The sequence below is a fragment of the Haliotis cracherodii genome, unplaced genomic scaffold (assembly GCF_022045235.1).
Source record: "Haliotis cracherodii isolate W230 unplaced genomic scaffold, xgHalCrac1.p SCAF_14, whole genome shotgun sequence".
In the NCBI taxonomy this organism is placed as follows: Eukaryota; Metazoa; Mollusca; class Gastropoda; order Lepetellida; family Haliotidae; genus Haliotis; species Haliotis cracherodii.
Window position 1 is genome coordinate 33,434,518 of NW_027266269.1, and position 23,744 is coordinate 33,458,261.

The 23,744-nt window shown below is 43.2% G+C and overlaps 1 protein-coding gene across 1 annotated transcript; it reads left to right on the forward strand.

Annotated features, from left to right (window-relative positions):
- The first annotated feature begins 2,916 nt into the window (after window positions 1-2,916).
- LOC139460750 (uncharacterized) lies at window positions 2,917-17,764 on the forward strand. The gene is made up of 7 exons (XM_071242221.1): window positions 2,917-2,965; window positions 5,814-5,877; window positions 6,582-6,664; window positions 8,102-8,173; window positions 13,055-13,286; window positions 13,820-13,990; window positions 17,425-17,764. The coding sequence occupies exons 1-7, from the start codon at window positions 2,939-2,941 to the stop codon at window positions 17,679-17,681; spliced, it is 906 nt and encodes a 301-aa protein (XP_071098322.1). The 5' UTR covers window positions 2,917-2,938; the 3' UTR covers window positions 17,682-17,764.
- The last annotated feature ends 5,980 nt before the right edge of the window (window positions 17,765-23,744 follow it).

Sequence of the window (23,744 nt, forward strand, 5' to 3'; positions counted from 1 at the left end):
AATAAAATCATTTTGAAACTTTCCGTTCTAGTCATGTTCTAGTACAAAGTTAATTAGATCTATTGTGTGCCGGTAACTCGGTTTCATGGCTTGATATTCTCTCTTTATGTATGTTGTCTTCTGTTTGGTGACACACATCACTTGTCAATGTTTGCGTGCAGATATTGAGTCTTCAAATAGTCCAGCATTTGAAAAACTGAAGATTTAGTTTGCTTGAGTCTTCAAGTAAGTAAGTGAGTGAGGTTTTTTAGCAATATTCCAGCAATATCACAGCGGGGGACACCAGAAATGGGCTTCACACATTATACCCATGTCGGGAATCGAACCCGGGTCTTCGGCGAACGCTTTAACCACTAGGCTACCCGACTGCCCCCTTGAATCTACAAGATGGACGGGTTTTATTGATTATCGGTCGGTTGGACCGCTGATGTTTTGGTGGATGGCTCCTTAGCTGGCCCAAGAGGATAACATCACACAATCATGTAACGGAATGAGCAGTGGATGAAAAGTTTAATATCCAAATATTGGTAATTGGTGGTTATATTGAATTTCCGCAAATGGGAGATAACTCATCTACTTATTGTGAAGCAACTGGTTTGGATTAATTCTGAGAGGACCTCATATATGTCATACTAGCTTCTAACAAGTATTTACATGAATAAAAACGAAACTTGTTATAGGGTTTATTGTCATGTTGATAAGTAAATTCTGACAATAACAATCAACATTGATATCTAAACTCGCCAAAACATATCATTTAAGAGATACATATTGATATGTGGTGGTTATAGTGGATTTATGGAAATGGTTAAGTATTCTACATGCATCCTTGGGTCTGTTTACCCCAATGTAGAAGTTCCAATCACTCATATATGTCAACAGAGGCCAACAGTGTATTGATATTCTACGTCTAGACATAAAACTCTTGGCGGCCATCTTGGTATTTTGGGCCACCAGGGGGCTCTGGTGACGGAGTTCTATCTAAAAGTGTTAACTGTACTTCAGTGGGTTAGTTTGCCAAGTTATATGCATTAAGTCCAAGCACACTGTTTTAGAGTTAAAATATTCAACAGTGCAAACACACATTCAGGAAACGTGTCGGCCATCTTGGAATTGGTGGCCATCTTGAATTTTTGCAGATTTGTCAATAGTCGAAAACGTTTAGTAGTTGTGAATATCTTTTTAGAAACATAATATGGCTATACTGAATTAAAACACATGCTTTTTTCATCAAAACATTAAACCTCATTTGAAATATGGAAGATGTATTGATAATTGGTGGCCATTTTGCATTATGCAAATTAGACATATTTCCCAAACTAAGACTGCTTGGGACTTTTAGTATGTTGTTTTCGGGACTTTGTAGAAATGCATTGTGGTGACATATAGTCTGTTGCAATTTGTTCCAAGTGAAACCTTTTTTACCTGGACTACTGTCAGGTAAGAAAGTTTACCCGGCGCCGTTTCTATGGTGTGTCCTCTTGAATCAGTGAAGACTGGTATCGGAGTACTCAATTCTATTGTGACACATGGCACATACATTGGCGTTAATATTTTGAGCTTTCCTAACATGAGGGGTATGGCGAGTGTATAATAACCGCTGTGACGTGAGGTGAGTTGAAACGGGATTTAACGTCGCCTCCAAGTGCGTGCGTGCGTGCGTGCGTGCGTGCGTGCGTGTGTGCTTGCTTGCTTGTACAAGTCCGGACTACTACCGGTTTTATAGTGCTAGCTCACTGAGTTACCATGCCGCACATTAACATGAAAACCCCACTCAAACACACTATACTGGCTCCGAGTCGACCAGTCCTTTTTTCAGCCCTTTAATGCAGAACGCCAGACTGGGTAACAACAAGTACCATCTTTTATCGTCTTTTGGCATGACGGGGCCGAGGATCGAACACCGGAGCTTCCGCTCTCCGAGTGGACGCACTACCACTAGACCACGGAGACGGTCTCCTAACAACTATGAAATACTGATATTATAGAAAAAGAAAAAAATCCCAGGAAATGCTTAAAACAAATTTATGATTCAAACTGTTGAAAAAATAACATTGTCTGACACATAAAATATTTTGTTTCAAGATGGGTTTTGCGATCAACTTTTTCGGCTCATGGTTTTAATTCAATAAATATCTGGTTTCGCAGTTGCAGCTGACAATTTATCTATTCTCCACACCGCACTATAATGGCGTGGACTATATTGTTTACATCCGGAAGAGGCCGATTATCATCGTTTTTGGAATACAGAAAACACACACGTGAATGCACATAAGTACATAATTGCAGTAACCTAGAACGCGAAGTTAAAGCACATTTCACTTCACGTTTTGTAGCAAGGTAGTTGTCATGATACACTTTCTTCACCTTTCAAATAATGGACGTCAAACGTTTACGTTTTCCTCTGCATTATCCTTCATTCCGGAAGTTCCCTTTGTTTTCCCCTTATTCCCCCGTGTACCCCCGAAAAGAATGGGTGGTGGTGTAGCCTAGTGGTTCAAGCGTTCGCTCATCACGCTGAACCACCGGGTTCGATTCCCCACATGGATACAATATGTGAAGCCCATTTCTGGTGTCCCCGCAATGATATTGCTGGAATATTGCTAAAACGGCGTAAAAACACACTCACTCACTCACTCACTCACTCACTCACTCACTCACTCACTCACTCACTCACTCACTCACTCACTCACTCACCCACTCACTCACTCACTCTCTCACTCACTCACCCAACCACACACCCACCCACTCACTCACTCTTTGACTCACTCACTCACTTTCACTCACTCACTCACTCACTCACAAACGACCTAAACACATTCAAACTTTGCTTGTTTATGACGTGGTACTAGAGACATAGCAACCGCGATATCAGAGATATCCTGACCTATGTTGTGCAGTCCTTATCTTATCTACTGACCCTGCTGTGTTGGAAACAATGACCAGGACGGGGATATTACTGCAGGTAAAAAGTGTACTATAGTTCACTAAAGGGTAGACTATGTTGCTGTCCTAAACTCTATATTTGTCTTGTCCTGTTGGTTGTGATGTCAGACCGCCTCCATGGTCTGCTGGTTCGATCCCGGCCGCGCCTACCAAAGGTGGTACCTATTACCCTGACTGCCGCTCGGCATATATTAGATGATAGAAGGACTGGTCGGCTGGGAGTCAGTATGATGTTTGTGGGGTGTTAAACTGCGGTATTGTCTCTCATTGGGCTAACACTATAAAACCGACATTAGTCCGGACTAGTACAAGCACAAACACACACGCACGCACGCACGCACGCACGCACACACGCGTACACGTACACACGCACGCACACACGCACGCACGCACACACACACCCGCACGCACACGCACACGCACACGCACACGTTACTATATAATATATAAGTACAACAATCTTGAACGTGATGGTAAAGCCCATTTCACTTCATCTGTTTCATATCGATAATTTGTTCCACGTTTTGCTTGGTTTTAGACATAGACAAGGTGTAGCTGTTGATTCCTTATCTTTTTGTATGCAGCGTTGACGTTGTATTCATAACGAAGATTTTTTTCTGGGTTCGTCATTTAAAAGTCATCAATAAAAGTCCGAAAACATGTTTATTGTCAGGATTCAGTGAAGTTGGAATACTCAGAGTTGTCACTTTTTTCTTAGGGTTTTCATAATTTGAATTAAAGGTTATGCATACATTTCATTTATGACTTTACATAGGTTGATACAATTTGGTTTCGATTTGTTTATATTGCATATTTGTGGCTTTGACTAGCGTACAATGATATGGCAAGTCCGAAATAGAAAAACAAAGCATACTTTCTCAGAACTGTCGTTATCAGTCAAACCCCTGTCAGTAAACCAAAGGATTTGGTGTGGTTGTAGTGAAGTAGAACGAGCACAGGCATAACTGTGTCAAGAAAATACAATCATGCTTGATAGTAATTATCAAGCGTCAATCCATCGTGTTTGATAGTATCCATCAAGCGTCAATCCATCGTGTTTGATAGTATCCATCAAACCTCAATCCATCGTGTTTGATAATATACAACAAGCGTCAATCCAGCGTGTTTGATAGTATCCATCAAGCGTCAATCCATCGTGTTTGATAGTATCCATCAAACCTCAATCCATCGTGTTTGATAATATCCAACAAGCTTCAATCCAGCGTGTTTGATAGTATCCATCAAACCTCAATCCATCGTGTTTGATAATATCCAACAAGTGTCAATCCAGCGTGTTTGATAGTATCCATCAAGCGTCAATCCAGCGTGTTTGATAGTATCCATCAAACCTCAATCCATCGTGTTTGATAATATCCAACAAGCGTCAATCCAGCGTGTTTGATCGTATCCATCAAGCGTCAATCCATCGTGTTTGGTAGCATCCATCAAGCGTCAATCCATCGTGTTTGATAGTATCCATCAAGCGTCAATTCAGCGTGTTTGATAGTATCCATCAAACCTTAATCCATCGTGTTTGATAATATCCAACAAGCGTCAATCCAGCGTGTTTGATAGTATCCATCAAGCGTCAATCCAGTGTGTTTGATAGTATCCATCAAACTTCAATCCATCGTGTTTGATAATATCCAACAAGCGTCAATCCACCGTGTTTGGTAGCATCCATCAAGCGTCAATCCACCGTGTTTGGTAGTATCCATCGAACCTCAATCCATCGTGTTTGATACTATCCATCAAGCGTCAATCCACCGTGTTTGATAGTTTCATCAAACCTCAATCTGTCATGCTTAATCCGCCATGGTTGATGGTATTCGTCAAGGATATATCCATCATGTTTATTGATAATCGTCAAGCATGTGTCCATCATGTTTGGTGATATTCGTCAAGCATATGTCCATCATGTTTTGTGATAATCGTCAAGCATGTAGCCATCATGTTTTGTGATAATCGTCAAGCATATAGCCACCATGTTTAGTGATAATCGTCAAGCATATAACCATCATGTTTGTTGAAAATCGTCAAGCATATATCCATCATGTTAAGTGATAATCGTCAAGCATATGTCCATCATGTTTAGTGATAATCGTCAAGTATGTGTCCATCATGTTTAGTGATAATCGTCAAGCATATAGCCATCATGATTAATGATAGTCGTCAATTATGTGTCCATCATATTTAGTGACAATCGTCAAGCATATGTCCATCATGTTTTGTGATAATCGTCAAGCATGTAGCCATCATGTTTAGTGATAATCGTCAAGCATATAGCCATCATGCTTCCATGTTTAGCGATAATCGTCAAGCATATATCCATCATGTTTGGTGAAAATCGTCAAGCACATATCCATCATGTGTGGTGATATTCGTCAAGCATATGTTCATCATGCTTTGGCAGAGGCATCATTAGTCGCCCAGTTGTCTGAGGCGCCGCAATTCGCTGTTCAGAGGTGCTTCCTGTAATCTCTAGGGTAGCGCCATATCCGTTCTCATTGGCTTCACCGTTGTGGTAAATCTGCGCCACTTCGAATTTCGACCCGTGAAGAACTGTGGTTGAATAGGTCTTCAGGCAACTATGCTTGTCGTAAGAGGCGACTAACGGGATCGGGGAGTCAGGCTCGCTGACTTGGTTGATGCATGTCATCGTATCCCAATTGCGTGGATCGATGCGCATGATGTCAATGACTGGATTGTCTGGTCCAGACTCGATTATTTACGGACCGCCGTCACATAGCTGTAATATTGCTGAATGAGGCGTTAAACAACAAACAAACACTTCGGATTTCCCTTCCACTTCAAACATACCCGCAAATATTATTGAAACACTCACTCACTCACTCATGCTTTGATAGGTGGCGTGTGCTGCTGTAATCATCTCCCGTGCGCTGTCTGCATCAACATTGAGGAGGCGACAAAGTAAGTAGTGTACTGAATTATTAAAAAGAAAGGAACATTAAGTGTTTTTAATCCTTAGGTTATTTCTGACAAGTAGTATCAATGTGGGAAAAGTATGACAATCTTTGAGTTATTTGGCACAATCACATCGCTTGATTTTCAGAAATCTTCAAACTTAGATAATGATATTGTTTGATAAACAGCCGCACCCAGATGACGTAATTTGCCCACCATGAATATTATCAGCACGATACATGTGGATTTCAGCAAATTAAATCAGTAAAGCGGCATGCATCCTTTTGAGCTTTTCTTCTACACAAAGCTCATATAAGCCGTGATTTAACTAAACGACTGTTTGAGGCGGTGTTGAACTCATTCCTAGATTGGCTGGAGCCCTGTGAAGATCCGGGTTAGAATTAACAACCCAGAATAGGTCGACCCGTGAAGATCCGGGGTAGGATAGGCCTTCAGTAACCCATTCTTGCCGTAAAAGGCGACCATGCTTGTCGTAAGAGGTGACTAACGGGATCGGGTGGTCAGGCTCGCTGACTTGGTTGATGCAGGTCATCGTATCCCATTTGCGTGGATCGATGCGCATGATGTCAATCACTGGATTGCCTGGTCCAGATTAAACTGTTTACAGACCGCTGTCATATAGTTGGAATATTGCTGAATGCAGCGTTAAACAACAAACAAACACCGTTTATCAATATTCCCATTGACAGGCAGTGACATCCGGTGCCTTCAATGTGACCACGTTTCTGACCCGGCTGATTGCGACGACTACAGCATATGTGGACATGGCGAGGTATGTTTTTTTGTTCATGACAGACGATAATTGCATCAAAATGAAAATGTCCTTAACGACTTTTGGCGAACACCTGGTGTCATCACTGATTTTCAACGCTCCATCATTTAATGTAAAGAATTGCATGCGTTTTTACACGCTTACCCTTTTGGCGAACACCTGGTGTCATCACTGATTTTCAATGCTCCATTATTTAATGCAAAGAATTGCATGCGTTTTAACAGGTTCACCCTTTTGGCGAACACCTGGTGTCATCACTGATTTTCAATGCTCCATTATTTAATATAAAGAATTGCATGCGTTTTTACACGCTTACCCTTTTGGCGAACACCTGGTGTCATCACTGATTTTCAATGCTCCATTATTTAATGTAAGGAATTGCATGCGTTTTTACACGCTTACCCTTTTGACGAACACCTGGTGTCATCACTGATTTTCAGTGCTCCACAGTAAGGACTTTTGTACACAGATGTTAATTAATTTTTTAAAATTATTAATTTGATTAATTAATATTTTAGCGTTTTACGCCCAATGGAATCTGATCCAACTTATTCTCTGGAGCTGACGTTTTGAATATAATGTTTGTATTTTCATATTGGGTTCACTTCGGATGTGCCGAACTATATTTGACATCAGCCCGAATATCCGAATTCGTTCATTTGATAGCATCATGTCATAAAGTCTCCATGGTGATTCCGGTTGGCGATTTAGAATACATCTTCAGCAACTGATGATCGGGTGATCATGCTTGCTGACTTGTATACATGTCATTGTAACCCAATTGCGTAGATCGATGCTCATGATGTCAATCACTAGATTGTCTGGTCCAGATTCGATTATTTAGTGGCCTTCATCAAAGGTATAACTGGAATAGTCATTCGTGAGGTTGTTTTGCTTGTTGGCTCACTCAGCAGTATTAGCTATATGGCGGAGGTTTGTAAATAATCTAATCTGGACCAGACAATCCAGTGATCGACATCATAAGCATCGATCTACGAAATCTGGATAAGATGACATGCATCGACCAAGTCAGCGAGCCTGACCACCCGATCCCGTTAGTCGCCTCTTACGACAAGCATAGTCGCCTCTTACGACAAGCATGGGTTGCTGAAGATATATTCTACCCCGAGCCAGGTTACAACTTAATGGCTGTTGTAACGATGTTTTTTAACTTTCTTGTAACAGCGATGAAGGGTGGTTTCTCTTTTCGCAAGATATAGCAAGAAACATTTTTCTAGGTAATTCAGTGTTTTATTTATGACTTTAAAGTAATTAGGTCGTTACTTTTTACTGATTTTCTTTCACAGGTCTGAATGATGCGTAGCTAGCTGTCACCGCTATATGACTGATTTTTTGCTGATTAATTTTTTAACGCAATTCTTCCTGTTGATTAGATTGCATGCAGGTTTTGATTTTCAGCAAAATTATTGATTGTAGATTTGCTCCACCCGGGAGTTTATAGACCACCATGACATGAAGTCCTATCGGATGGGATGCCAAAGTTCTCAGGTATGTCAGTTTCTACGTTGTTTTTAATGATAAAATATTTTCCTTGAGCTTATGTGGGTTGTCAAACTGCTTCTGATTGGAGTTAGCCCTGTGAATGTTTTTGTGAAAACACGAAGGACAAAGGGCCAGGACCACGACCACGCCCATCAAGGAAGTGCAAAGTGACTCGGGACTCATCTGGAAACATAACACGCGACCAGCGACGAATACCCCAGTTTCGACATTGTGTACACCAGTGACCTCTGCTGGCAATGACACTTTGTAAGGGGGCACAACACGTGGCCGTCGGGCATGGACATGAACTCCATGTAGACGATTTCTAATCGCCTGACCCTTAGTTCGTACCAACCCAATTTCGGACATTCTGGGTTCCTATTTAGAACTGGTCGCCAGTTATGGAGGGCCACAAACAATAATACACATATGAGGAGGGTCATGAAAAAATGAAATTATATATTAAGATATTCACACACACACACACACACACACACACACACACACGCACGCACGCACGCACACACGCACGTACGCACACACACTCACCCTCACTCGCACGCACACTCACTTGCACGCACGCGCCCACACACACACACACTCGCACGCACACACCTACACACTATCGCGCACAAACTGTCGCATGCCACCAAATCAACGTGTTATGATTGTAGACAGTGCGCATACAATATGTCAGCAGATGTGAACGAAAAGGGGGAGCACCACCGAAACACCCCCTCAGGATCGTCACTGAAAACAGATTACACGAGTGTCTGTCAGATACTATTTAACTAACGAGTTGTTTCCTATGTGTCTAACGAGCGAAAGCGAGAGTTTCGTTATCTCTTTCTTAGACACTGTAAAATCACACCATATTAGTATGTAATCGATTCATATTTTGTCTATTCTTATGGTCACAATGGCGCCTCAATACATAACACAACAGTTATCTGTGACGTCACCCGTCCTACCTCGCACTACCCACACATATAAACCCTCCACAGTAGAGATTCCGCCATCAAGGCGATGACGATAATGCAAACTAGAGAAGACAAAAGAACATTTATTAACACACTAAAAACATATAAAGTTTTGACACAGACGTAAGTGAATTTGACCGAAGCACGAGTAACTTATCAATGACTTACAATCAGGAAAGTAGTACGTCCTAATCTGACCTAAGGTCATCACCATGAAGTAGCCATTCATGGGCCTATAACTCGATCTCACACAAGTTTAGTTTTATACTACAGTAAAGTACGGTTATAACGAACTCAAATGGACTACTAATTTTAGTTCGTTATATCCGTAAGTTCGTTATAAGCATGTTCGTTATAGCCGTAGTTTACTGTAGTTATCTTGATTTGGTTTCTCGCCCACGTGTATATAAGAAACTTTTACTATCCAAAGCTAGTTGAAAATTAGGGTTTAAGAAAACAAAGGAGTGAGTGCGTATGGCTTTACGCTGCTTTTAGCAATATTCACGCATTGTACCCATGTCGGAAATCGACCCCGGGTCTTCGGCGTGACGAGCTAAAGCTTAGAAAACCAAGGAAGTATTACCAGTTGATTACAATCTTATAAAATATTGTAAATTGATTTTTACTGCAAATAATGATTTTTCACTTCAAAATATCCGCAACGGGGATTGCCAAAGTGGTAGCGAGTCGAGAATCATCAGTGAAATGTCATGCGATGTTTGCGTTTCCCAACTTTTGTTTGTTTCTTTCCTTTTGTATTTTTTTGTGTTTACTGTGGAACGCCGCATTCAGTTATATTCCAGCTATGGGGCTGCGGTTTGTAAACATTCGAGTCTAGACCTGACACTCTTTGTGGCGGAAAGTGTTTAAAGAACTGTTAATGACAAGATACCATTGTATGACGTCACATTTAGTTTATAACATGGACTGATGTTTTCTTGGAATGAAAAGACAGTAAGTGTGATTTTACGCCGCTTTTAGCAATATTAATGCAATATCACGGAGGGGGACACCAGAAAAGGACACCCTGGTTTCCAGCGTGACGAGTGAACGTTTGAATCAATACAACCCGCCCCACCCTACCGCACCGCACCCCACCCCATAAAAAGTGGGATTACTCTCAAATTGTTGGTTAGTTGGTTGTTTGTTGTTAAACGCCGTAACTCAGCAATATTACAGCTATATGACGGCGGTCTGTAAATAATCGAGTCTGGACAAGACAATCCAGTGAATGATATCATGAGCATCGATCCACGCAATTGGGATCGATGACATGCATCAACCAAGTCAGCGAGCCTGACCACCCGATCCCGTTAGTCGCCTCTTACGACAAGCATATCAAATTGTAGATTGGAGAAAAATTACACAAAATCATAGCTGATGTCACACGCCAGGGTACATGTCCTGTAAATAATCGAGTATGGACCAGACAATCCAGTGATTGACATTATATGCATCGATCCACGCAATTGGATTATGTTTATGCATTAACCAAGTCAGCGAGCCTGACCGCCTGATCCCGTTAGTCGCCTCTTACGACAAGCATAGTCGCCATTTACGGCAAGCCTGGGTTGCTGAAGACCTATTCTATCCCGGATCTCCACGGGTGTTGTTATCATTGTAGCATATATACTGAGTCAAATTAAAAACTTCACATTTTTAAAAGTAATCCCATATATGATATACAATGGACAAATGTATCAGAGAAGGTAATTTTTAATCATTAATGTCCAAAGAAGGATTTTAATTAACGGTGGTAACCATAATTTGTTATTCGGTAATAACATCAACAGTTTAAATCATAAGTCCCAAGCACGAGAATCTGATGGCACACAAGTTCAGTAACGTCGACAACTGCCACACAACGCCTCCGCGTGGACCTTGTGATGCTTGTGAACACATGATTGGGAAGACGACGCCATTGTTGCTGCAAAATGGTGCCAAGATCTTGCAAATTCAGTGGTTGGTTCTGGAGAGTGCGCAGACTTCTGCCAAGAGCATCCCAGACGTGTTCGATGAGATTGAGGTCGGGAGACCTTGACGGCCAGTCCATGACGTTGACTCCCGCATTCTGAAGGAAATTCCTTGTCAAAATTGTTGTGTGCGGTCTGGCATTGTCGTGTTGGAAGATCAAACCGGGTCTATGTGCTGCCATAAAAGGTAGAAGTTCTGGTGCGAGTACCTGTTCGCGGTAAGCAGCAGCGTTGAGGTTGCCACGGATGACAAGAAGCCTGGAACGTGCATTGCCACAGAAAGCACCCCACACCATGACACTTCCGCCTCGAAATCTGTCAACTTCCAGTACACAACACTGGGCGTAACGTTCATGACGGCGCCTCCACACCCTCGCCCTACCATCAGCAAATCGAAGATTAAATCGGGATTCATCACTGAAGACGACTTGATTCCAATTCCTCTGAGTCCATCGTAAGTGTCGCTGTGCCAACAATTGACGCTGACGTTTGTGTAATTGAGTCAGAATCGGCCCGCAGTATGGCTGTCGTACTTGAAGGTGATCGGTTCTCAGACGGTTTCGAACAGTTTGCGCACTCAGTCTACCCCTAAACAGTTCATTTCTGGTTGATGTAGCCGTCAAAAATCGGTTACGGAGGTGACGTAAGATAATCTGACGATCCTCTGCATGTGACGTCACACGTGGTCGACCTGGCCGAGGGCGATCAGCGGTGGTACCCGTTTGCTGTAGACGCGTCTGTAAATCATAAACAGTCCGTCGACTACAACCCATCGTCCTTGCGACTTCAGCTACGGACGTTCCCGTCGGCAACATGCCGATGGCACGTTCACGTTGCACATTTGAAAGGCGTGGCATGACAAATGGCCGTAAAGACTTTTGTTTTCTTGTGTTTTTCTTTGTTTGTTAATGACTGCTAACAAGTATGGCTGGAAACACGTGCGGTATTATGGCCACGTGACCAGTGAAAAAACACGTGAAAAAACACTCTTGCCACTATAGTGCTGTGCACTTGATTTTGATCGTTTCACCTGCACAAAAACGGGTGTTATCTGAAGACAATACGTGGCCATTACTGTTTAAATACACAATAAGGGCCCACAATGATAACTGGTCTAAATGTTAAAATTTTAGGATTGTGAAGTTTTTAATTTGGTTCAGTATATTTCACCCATTGCTGCGTTATATGGTTGTATCCTGTGTATTTCAATATGATTTGCTAACTGTTCATTGATCTTGTGAGGTTATTTGCTGATCTCACAATCTACAGTAAACTACGGTTATAACGAACTCAAAGGGACCACTAATTTTAGTTCGTTATAACCGTAGTTCGTTATAAGCATATATACAGCATAACGACAGCAAATAGTCGCGACAAAAAAGTAGGTTCGATATATCCGTCAGTTCGTTATAAGCGTGTTCGTTATAAACGTACTTTACTGTAGTTTTCTTCGTACCGATTTCTGGTCCATATAGGTAGTATGGTACTGTGAGTCCCCATGGTCCCAAGTATGGTGATCTACCTTCAGTGCCTGGCGATCTATAGCCCGTTTTTATATTGTATTGCTATATATAGTGATATTTTATATGGTTATATGTTAGTTTTAAATATTAAACTGTGATATTCTAGTTATTTAACTGTCCTTTGTTGATAGGCCTTTATCGTATTATACTATGTATAACATTTGATGGTCGCGATAGTTCTATAAACTACATTTATAACGAACACCCTTATAACGAACTGCTGGATGTAACGAACTGTTTTTGATTCCCGTCCATTTGCTATATATATGGTTATAACGAACTATGGTTATAACGAATAAAAATTAGTGGTCCCTTAGAGATTGTTATAACCGTAGTTTAATGTAACTCAATTTAGGATTTAACACGTAACATGATTATTGGACTCGCAATTCGCAAATCATGTTTCAACAGATTTGTTCCCTGTACAAAGATGCGGCAACGATATTTGGGCGACGCCGAGATGTGTTTTCCGAGGACGAAGCACGCCTGTGTTTTGATTGTTGCAGTGAAAATGATTGCAACTCCGCTATTTGTACCCCCAATGGGGGTGGAGCCACGCCTTTAACGCAAGTTGTTAGTACAACGCCACCCCGCATACCAACAAGGACTTCGACTGCCACGGCAACAACAACTAAAGACTATGGTACGTTTTTTTAGTGTATTCTACCGGTTATGGGTGTGAGTGAGTGAGTTGGGTTTGACGCCGTTTTTAACAGTATTCCAGTCATATCACAGCGTGTCAGCTTAATGTGGGAGGAAAGCCCGAAGTGATGCAGGTCTCAGACGTTTACCACTTCGGCGAAACCCACGAACACGGGTATGGTGCTGACAGACCTGGAAACATAATCGGGGTGAACCGGGATTCGAACCCACAATCATAGGTTTTTGGCGTGCCCAAGGGACGCAACTCTGCACAGCGAAACGCGGCGCCTTAGATGACTGGGCCAGCCGTAACACCCTTTTTCGTGGTAGAAGGAGTGAGTGAGTGATTTACGACGCTTTTAGAAATATTCCAGCAATATCACGCGGGGGAAACCAGAAATGAGCTTCACACATTGTACCCATGTCGGGAATCGAGCCCGGGTCTTCGGCGTGACGAGCGAACGCTTGAACCACTAGGCTACCAGCCCGCCCCGGGGTCACCACTAGTCAGTCGTTATGAAATCTGTCTTTCAGTATGTCCCTCTGGTTTCAAGACCTGGAAGACCTCCTGTTATTCCTTCTCCCAGACAAACGTCATCTGGGATGATGGGCGGAAGCTATGTCAGGATAAAGGTGCTGATCTTGTGTCCATCAACACGCAGGAAGAAGATTCCTTTATAACAAATCAGCTGGAAAACCTTATAGGTAATATTGTTTCGTAATTATTAACATACAGTAAACTACGGTTATAACGAACACGTTTATAACGAACTGACGGATATAACGAACTTATTTTTATGGTCCCGACTATTTGCTGTTGTTATACTGTATATATGCTTATAACGAACTACGGTTATAACGAACTAAAATTAGTAGTCCCTTTGAGTTCGTTATAACCGTACTTTACTGTACATGTATACCATACCCTTGAGGATCCGGGGTAGAATAGGTGTTCAGCGGCCCATGCGTGTGTGTGTTTTGTTTTTGCACCCGATACTTCACGAGAAATTAGTCTTGGTAACGTCAAAATTAAATGTGCGTGCTCCCGAGTACGTGTTTTGTTTTAGCACCGATACTGCACAAGGATTGTGGCTTGACAGCTTTTCACGGTTTTGTTCCCGATACTGCTCGAGGAACGTGTCTTTGTAGCGGCACTGCTAAATGTTCGCACCCGCGCGTACGTGCTTGTTTTAGTTCCCGATACTGCACGAGAAATGAGTCTTGGTAGCGTCAAAAATATAGGTGCGTGTGTGCGCGCGCGTACGCGTTTTGTTTTAGCATCCGATACTGCACGAGAAATTAATCTTGGTAACGTCAAATTTAAATGTGAGCGCGCGCGCGTATGTGTATTGTTGTATGACCCGATACAGCACAAAAATTGTGGCTTGACAGCACTCTCTTGACAGCTTTCGCGGTTTTGTTCCCGATACTGCTCGAGGAATGTCTTTGTAGCGTCACTGCTAAATGTGCGGATTCGCGCATACCTGTTTTGTTTTAGCACCTTATACTACATGAGAAATGAGTCTTGGTAGCGTCGACGCTGAACGAGTGTCTTGGTAGTGTCACTGTTTAGTGGGAGTGCACGCGTACGTGTTTTGTTTTAGTACTCGATACTGCATGAGGAATGTGGTTTGACGGCACCTTCTTGGCACCTTTTCGTTGTTAGAGTACTCGACGCTGAACGAGTGTCTTGGTAGTGTCACTGTTTAGTGTGCGTGCACGCGTACGTGTTTTGTTCGATACTGCACGAGGAATGTGGTTTGACGGCACTTCTTGGCACCTTTTCGTTGTTAAAGTACTCGACGCTGAACGAGGAGTATCTTGGTGGCGTCTCTGTTTAATGTGCGTTCGTGCGTGTTGTTTGAGTGGAAAGTGTTTTGAAAGCCACACGAGATTAATCTTCCAAAAGATCCAGGTATCCCATAGTAAAATATGATTCCCTGAATTGCGAAAATTATCTTAATATGAAAGTAAGTATTTGGCGAGACTTAAAATTTCGAACTTCCGATTGAAACTGGAAGAAGGAAAAAATACCTTCAACTGAGGGGAAATGTCCATTTTGTAAATCATTTGATTTAGGTGATGAGTTCCACTATCTACATTCTTATAAGAAAAGAAACGCACAGGTAGTATGTAGTTCACTGAACCTGACTTCACAAAAAAATCCGGAATATAAATTGGATACATGTTGGAAAATGTTGGTCGCCTGATATTCGACCAACGGTGCCTCAAAATGCATCCATTGTCGAATGTCTTAAACAGCATTGTTTTCACACTTGTTAAAAAATATCATGGAGGAAAACACTAAAGCAAAATGCACGTGCAAGTTATGGCATTCGTAACTCGTAGTAGTTTCTATAAAAAGGCAAGCATAAGCCAATAATTTGTCATTCAATTGTCAACATTTTTCAAGTTCCAAAATCCCGAGAATCAGCGCTGCCGATCGAAACATCGCCATAGGAACGTATCCAAAGAGAGGAATCGCAGTGTTCTGTTGCACGCCACTTCAATTTCCACCAAAGCACCATTTGCCACCTTTGTGACCGATACACACAGTTCAATCCCACTGCAGACCTTCCGAGAACCGGCCGACCAAGAGTTACCACCCCTTCACAGGGTCGCTACATTTGACTGTTCGACCTACGTCATCGCAATGCCACAGCTACGGAGACTTCAGGACGTCTGCGTTGGTGCCATACCTTTTTACAGCCTTGGAATTTAAGAAACTGGAGACGAGTGAAGTTTAGCGATGAATCACGATTTCTCCTTCACTGGCGAGATGGAAGACAACGTGTTTATTGTTGTCGAAATGAGCGTTTTGCCCCACATTGTGTGCGTGAATTCGACATATCCAGTGGCTGTAGTGTCATGGTTGTGGTTCAGGGAAGGTTGACAGCAAATCGCTACATGAATCATATTCTTCCACCTCACCTTCTTCTAATCATTGACCGCCAGAGGGAGCTGTTTCAACAGGACAACGCACCACCGCACACAGCTCGTGTCACGGTAGACTACCTTCATAATACCAGCATCAACAATTTGCCCTGGCTGTCGAGATCTCCAGATCTCAACCCAATCGAACACCTCTGGGATGAACTCGATCGACGTGTGCGTCAACGTCAGAACACGCCACAGACACTCCCACAACTGGTCAACACATTACAAGCAGAATGGCGCAGAATTCCGCAGGACAGAATTCGTACACTTATCCAGTCAGTGCCGAGGAGATGCAGAGCCGTGATGGCTGCGCGGAGCGGTCACACGAGATACTGAGTTCAGCGCTACCTTGTGGCCTTATGCGACGTGACAATGAACAGTTTTCAATGCCTCTGTACAACGACAACATTTGTCTATCGAGCAGTAAAATTGCATACTTGTATCTATAATATCGAATTAAATATATCGACTTTATTAGGTGAAATACATTTACTTAAAATCTACCTGTGCGTTTCTTTTTTTGAAGAGTGTATTTATCTGTCCACTAATTCAAAATAAGAGAAAACAGCTAATTAGAAAATATATTTACATTTCACCAAACATGTACAAAATGAATTTGCTATTAAATAGCAAAAGATTTAGGAACACTTAGAAATTTTGTAAAATTACAACCCTGCTATTAAACCTATAAATATGTCCAACTGAACCCTGCCCTGTATCTATATTTACTGAAGCCACTGCTCAGTAAATCTGTTGATATATATTGTATATTTGTATATAGTTATGTATATGTTGATGTATCAATGCTGTACCTCTAATGCGCGACTATGTTTGTCGAAAGAGGCAGCTATGCTTGTCGTAAGAGGCAGCTATGCTTGTCGTAAGAGGCAGCTATGCTTGTCGTAAGAGGCAGCTATGCTTGTCGTAAGAAGCGACTAACGGGATCAGGTGGTCAGGCTCGTTGACTTGGTTGATGCATGTTATCGTATCCCAACTGCGTGGATCGATGCTCATGATGTCAATCACTGGATTGTCTGGTCCAGACACGATAATTGTTCAGACCGCCGTCATATAGATGGAATATTGTTGAGTGCAGCGTTAAACAACAAACAAACAAACAAAACCTCTAATGCCGCTGTTAGCTGCCTCGGTGTAATAGAGTTCAGTACAGTTCAGATAGTAACATTTAATCGTTGTTTTAGTACCTGACACTGTCCGAGGAATGTGGCTTGGTAGCACCTACGACGACGCAGATAACAAGTTCAAGTGGGTTGATGGAACAGACGTCAGTTACGGTCGCTTCAAGACTGGTTCGCCCAGAAGACTGACCGGGTACAGTCTCGTAGTGATAAACCCCGCTGTTAATTCCGCGTTTGCTGGTTGGCCATGGGGGTCGGATGTAGGATCAGTTTATAAACGTGGCTTTATTTGCGAAATGAAGCAGCCGAGCAGACACTGATTCTGAAGAATATTGTTCACTGAACAGTGAATGTTTCAGTTGTTGTGCTGGTAGTGTGTACGACCATGCTCAATAAACTTACATTGTCTCGTTTATTGCTGTGATGATGATGGAGTTGGGCTTAACGCCGCTTTTAACAGTATTCCAGTTATATCGCGGCGTGTCAGCTTAATGTGGGAGGAAAGCCCGAAGTGATGCAGGTCTCAGACGTTTACCACTTCGGTGAAACCCACGAGCACGGGTATGGTGCTGATATACCTAGAAACATAATCGGGGCGAACCAGGATTCGAACCCACAATCATAGGTTTCTGGCGTGCCCAAGGGACGCAACTCTCGACAGCGAATCGCGGTGCCTTAAACGACTGGGTCATCCGTGCCCCCCGTTTATTGCTGCTTGTGGGTTTCGAGGATAGGGGACGCCAAAACATTCTGCACCTTCATCGAGTTTTGTTCTAGTTCTTAGTCTGATATTCTAACACTTGTGATAGTTGCCGTAGTGCCGTCGTCACTAATACTGATGTCACGGGTGGAACGAGCATTCATTTAAACAGCCATCTGCATAATGCTACCCCTGCGTCACGTTTACTACAATATCTGAAAAACCATTGGACCTACTCCAGTCAAAGTTGGTAAACAGTCATACATAACTGGATATTACATTTAAAGACAATCGGTGCATGAATAAAAAATCTGTCTATTTAGCTATCACTATATTTCATCAACAACCAGACCTGTTCGTCACGGGTGAAACGAGCATTCATTGACGAGCATTCATATGACACAGTTGAACTAATCGACTCAACTCGAAAGGGTGCACATTTAGACGCCCAACGCTAACACCGTATTCGTGCGTGCGTGATTCCCGTGCAACCTTTCGGGAGGAAAGCCCGAAGCGATGCAGGTCTGAGACGTTTACCACTTCGGTGAAACCCACGAGCACGGGTATGGTGCTGATAAACCTAGAAACATAATCGGGGCGCCGGGATTCGAACCCACAATCATAGGTTTCTGGCGTGCCCAAGGGACGCAACTCTGCACAGCGAATCGCGGCGCTTTCGTCGACTGGGCCACCCGTGCCCCCATATTGATTGTGAATATGCTTAATGACTATCGTATACAACTGATTGGTTCTATTAATCATGCAATAGTAATATCCTCTGTATGTTCATGCAGTGCTAAAATACAGAGATATCTTAATATTTCAGATTCCACCATATTGCTGTACGGGACTACTATTGCACAGGTTGAGTGCAATTAATTATATTTGTATATAACCCATATTCTTACATTATATCATTATAAAAGATTAAGATAATACCATGATAGGGGTATGAGAATAATAATTATCTCTTTATGCAGTTAGAAACTATTTATTTATCTTTAGAAGCCATCAGTTTTTTTGCCAAAGTGATTCCACTGACATCATCAGATATCTTGGCTCTAATCGGTCCGGCCACCCCAGCAGGCTGGTTCGTTTTTTGTTTAACGCCGCACTCAGCAATATTCCAGCTATATGACGGCGGACTGTTAATAATCGAGTCTGGACAAGACAATCCAGTGACTAATATCATGAGCATTGCTCCACGCAATTGGGATCGATGACATGCATCAACCGAGTCAGCGAGTCTGACCACCCGATCCGGTTGGAGAGGATCCAGGATCCTGATGGTGTTCCAGTGAAATACCTGTGCAAGCCTGGTTGCAGGACAGAGGCATTGTTTCAGCTTCTAAAAAGCATGGAAAGAACGCCGCTATATATGGATGGAGTGGTACTTGTGATATCACTAAAAAGATTGGACGTAAGCAAATGATCGGTATACGCTCTCCAGGAACCTCGGTAGCTCGGGAAGTCATAAGTACTTATGCCTTTAGCCAGGGCTGCCACATAAAATTTATTGGTGTACAATTGGTACAAAGGATGTTCCATGAGGGAGGTGGGACCAGTGGAACTGCTGAAGTAGGTGTCAATATTGGCTTGTTGATTGAGGAGGCGGATGATGATGTGGGAGGCTTTTCCTGGAAGGGCGCTGATTCGGGTTAAGAGGTCGCAGATCTGGGTATTGGATTGCGTACAAAGGTGATGACTTTGTCAGATTTGGGGTCAGCAGAAGAATTGGTTGATGGCTCGCTAACTGATAACGTCGCACTCAGCAATAGTCCATCTATTTGTCTGTAAATAATCGAGTCTGAACCAGACAATCCAGTGATTAATATCATGAGCATCGATCAACGCAATTGGGATCGATGACATGCATCAACCAAGTCAGCCTGTCTGACCACCCGATCCCGTTAGTCACCTTTTACGACAAGCATAATCGCCTTTTATGGCAAGCATGGGTTGCTGAAGACCTATTCTACCCCGGATCTTCACGGGTCTCCACGCAAATGGGATACGATGACATGCATCAACCAAGTCAGCGAGCCTGACCACCCGAACCCGTTAGTCGCCTCTTAAGGTGAGTTGAGGTGAAATGGGGTTTAACGTCGCGTCCAAGATTATTGCACTTTTATAGTGACGTGCATGTACGTGTGTGTGTCTGTTTGGCTGCTTGTGCTAGTCCGGACTGATGCCGATTTATTGCTAGCTCACTGAGATACCATGCCGCAGTGTAACATGAATACCCCACTCAGACACAGTATACTGACTCCGAGCCGACCAGTCCTTGTTTTAGCCAATTAATGCCGAGCGCCAGACAGTGTAACAACAAGTACCATCTTTTAACGTCTTTTGGTATGACGCGCCCGGGGATCGAACCCCGGACCTTTCGCTCTCCGGGCGGACGCTCTACCACTAGACCACGGAGGCGGTCAGTCGCCTCTTAAGACAAGCATAGTCGCCTTTTACTGCAAGCAAGGGTTGCTGAAGACCTATTCTACCCCGGATCTTTACGGGTCCAACGGTATTGTGTCTACTTTGTCATCTGTCAACTTCTAAGTAATGCCTATCGAACAATTCATCCACAATCATATCATGTATATCATCAACGTTTTCTTAAGTGGTGGCACCTAGAGGTCTTCCTAATCTTGGACCACCATCGAGGCACTCTTTTCCCCTCTTGAACTCCGCCGTCCACCTCTTAACGGTAGCAAAGGAAGGGGCATCATTCCTAAAGGTGACACCGTGTCCGCATGGGCCGCTATTGGCGTTCGCTCTTTCAGATGCTTGACCACCGCGACGTGGCCATTTTCACGGACAGAGACCACCTAGCCACTATGACGCCTGAAGAAATCTGCTCCCTGGTTGTGTATTTGACTCAGGTGCAGCCTTTAAGCATGGGAATATATTTTACTTAATACATGCAAATTGGGTGTTCAACACAACCTTCGTAGCGACTTCGGCTAAGTTTTCAGCCAACACTCGTAGTTGGCTTGGCTCGATCAATATTAGATATTCAGCTAAGCGTACGTAAAATACGTTTCATGGACATTGTAGCGCTCATTAATGCAACACGATCTTATGATTACAGAAAATTTGATTATTACTAATTTGGTGCACGGATGATATTCTGCACAAGGGATCAATGGTGCGGTTTACGTCTTGGGATGTTACCATTTTCAACGTGCTCAGTGAGTGAGTTGATATTCAGCGTTGTTTCGTGTTTAAATAGAATGTATGCAAAAATAAATGTGTAAATAAGCAATAATAATAATTAATATAACATCCGGCCAATAAATGGTATACGAGACTCTAAAATGGACGTGTATACATCGGAGCAACAAACAAATGGTCACAAGAAGGTATAATATAGGATTGAGTACTCTCTGAGAGGTCCGGGATAGAACAGGTCTTCAGCAAACCATGCTTGCCGTAAAGGGCAACTATGCTTGCCGGAAAAAGCGACTACCGGAATCGGGTGGTCAGGCTCGCCGACTTGATTGATGCATGTCATCGTATCCCAATTGAGTGCAGTGTTTGTGTGTTTGTTGTTTAACGCCGCACTCAGCAATACTCCAGCTATATGACGGCGGTCTGTAAATATTCGACTCTGGACCAGACAATCCAGTGATTAATATCATGAGCATCGATCCACGCAATTGGGATCGATGACATGCATCAACCAAATCAGCGAGCCTGACCACCCGATCCCGTTAGTCGCCTTTTACGACAAGCATGGTCACCTTTTACGGCAAGCATGGGTTGCTGAAGACCTAATTCACGGGTCAATGAATGTAATAAGACGATCTTGCCAAGGTGTTTTTTTAGGCTTGTCACACCTAGGTCTCATTGCAACCCTGTCCATTTGACAGCACAATCGAGAAATTACACTTAACTCGGGATATCTTTCCCACAATTCGTCATGTCTCGGAGCCATCTTTAAGCGTGTGCTTAGCTCAGTTGCAATTGTGCTGGTGAGTTCTCCTTCAGGCGCACACGCTTTCGCTTCAGTGTGCACGTGCACCACGTGCTATTCATGGACGATGTGAATTTTCATTGAGATCAGACGTTGCGTTCAGATGCAAAGCCACGGTATTGTAAATGTACACCTCATCGATAGCCACATTCAAATCATTAGTCCCTTTTTCTTGTCAGTTATATATTTGCGTATTTTCTCCCTAATGTCAAGAAGGACATCGGAATGCGGGCACACAAGTTCACTTGCACCGGTCGTGTACAGTGTCCACGTTAATGAGGTCTGGCCTGGCCTAGTTGCCAAAGTAAATATTTACATTATTTGTCCAGAAATTCACAACACAAATCTCGACATTCTAAAAGCCAAAATACACGCAAGATTTTTGTTTTCTTCAGCCACCTGTGCTGACCCGTGCTTTGACGTTCCTACACCGCAACCTCTGCGGCGGTATGATCGATCAGCAACAAATCAAGGTTTTATATACTCATTCTATTTTTAGATAGCGGTGGGGAGACTCACTTCCGGGATTCCGATCGTGTTCTATTTGCGCAACAACTATCTCTACCTTTTCCTACAGTGGCCCGGCCTGCTCGTGGCCATTGTCACCATTCATGGCCTACAACTTTATGAATTATTGATCGATTATTGATCACGTCAGAAATAACATGTCGGCTTCCCACGTGACCTGAAAAGTTGTTCTTTAGCCGTACAGGTTTTATATGTTGAAATAATCCGTTGACAGTGGATGTGTGTAACTTGTCCAATACACACCTACGTGTTACCTATAGAGCTCATTGTTGCGAGACGGGAGAACTACGTTTACTAAACAATAACAGGGTTCTCTTTCTTTTCTTTGAGCGGAAGGTCCGGGGTTCGATCCCCTGGCCGCGGGGCGCACGGATGGCCCAGTCGTCTGAGGCGCCGCGATTTTCTGTGCAGTGTTGCGTCCCTTGTGAGCGCCAGAAACCTATGATGGGTTCGAATCCCGGTTCGCCCCGATTATGTTTCTAGATTTGTCAGTACCATACCCGTGCTCGTGGGTTTCACCGAAGTGGTAAACTTCTGAGACCTGCATCACTTCGGGATTTCCTCCCACATTAAGCTGACATGCCGTGATATAACTGGAATACTGTTTAAAGCGACGTTAATCCCAACTCGCTCACTCACTCACTCACTCACTCACTCACTCACCCTGGCCGCATCATACCAAAAGACGACCTGAGGTGTATGAAGCTGTCTGTCATATAGGGGCGGATGGCTGTGTTATATAGGGCGGACTACTGTGTTATATAGGGCGGACTACTGTGTCATGTAGGGGAGGACTGTTGTGTCATCTAGGACGGACTGTTGTGTCATATAGGGGCGGATGGCTATGTCATATAGGGCGGACTACTGTGTCATATAGGGGCGGACTGTTGTGTCATATAGGTGTGGACTGTTGTGTCATATAGGGGCGGACTGTCGTGTCATATAGGGCGGACTACTGTGTCATATAGGGGCGGACTGTTGTGTCATATAGGGGCGGACTGCTGTGTCATATAGGGGCAGACTGTTGTGTCATATATGGGCGGACTGTTGTGTCATATATGGGCGGACTGTTGTGTCCTTTTGGGGTGGGTGGCTGTGTCATACAGGGGCGGACTGTTGTGTCATATAGGGGCAGACTGTTGTGTCAAATAGAGGCGGACTGTTGTGTCATATATGGGCGGA

Bases quoted from the DNA above. Each gene is read 5' to 3' on its own strand.
- LOC139460750 (XM_071242221.1), top strand. From the start codon at position 2,939: ATGACCAGGACGGGGATATTACTGCAG. The intron at 2,966-5,813 runs GTAAAAAGTGTA...ATGCTTTGATAG, and splicing joins GGACGGGGATATTACTGCAG to GTGGCGTGTGCTGCTGTAAT. The intron at 8,174-13,054 runs GTATGTCAGTTT...ATGTTTCAACAG, and splicing joins TGGGATGCCAAAGTTCTCAG to ATTTGTTCCCTGTACAAAGA.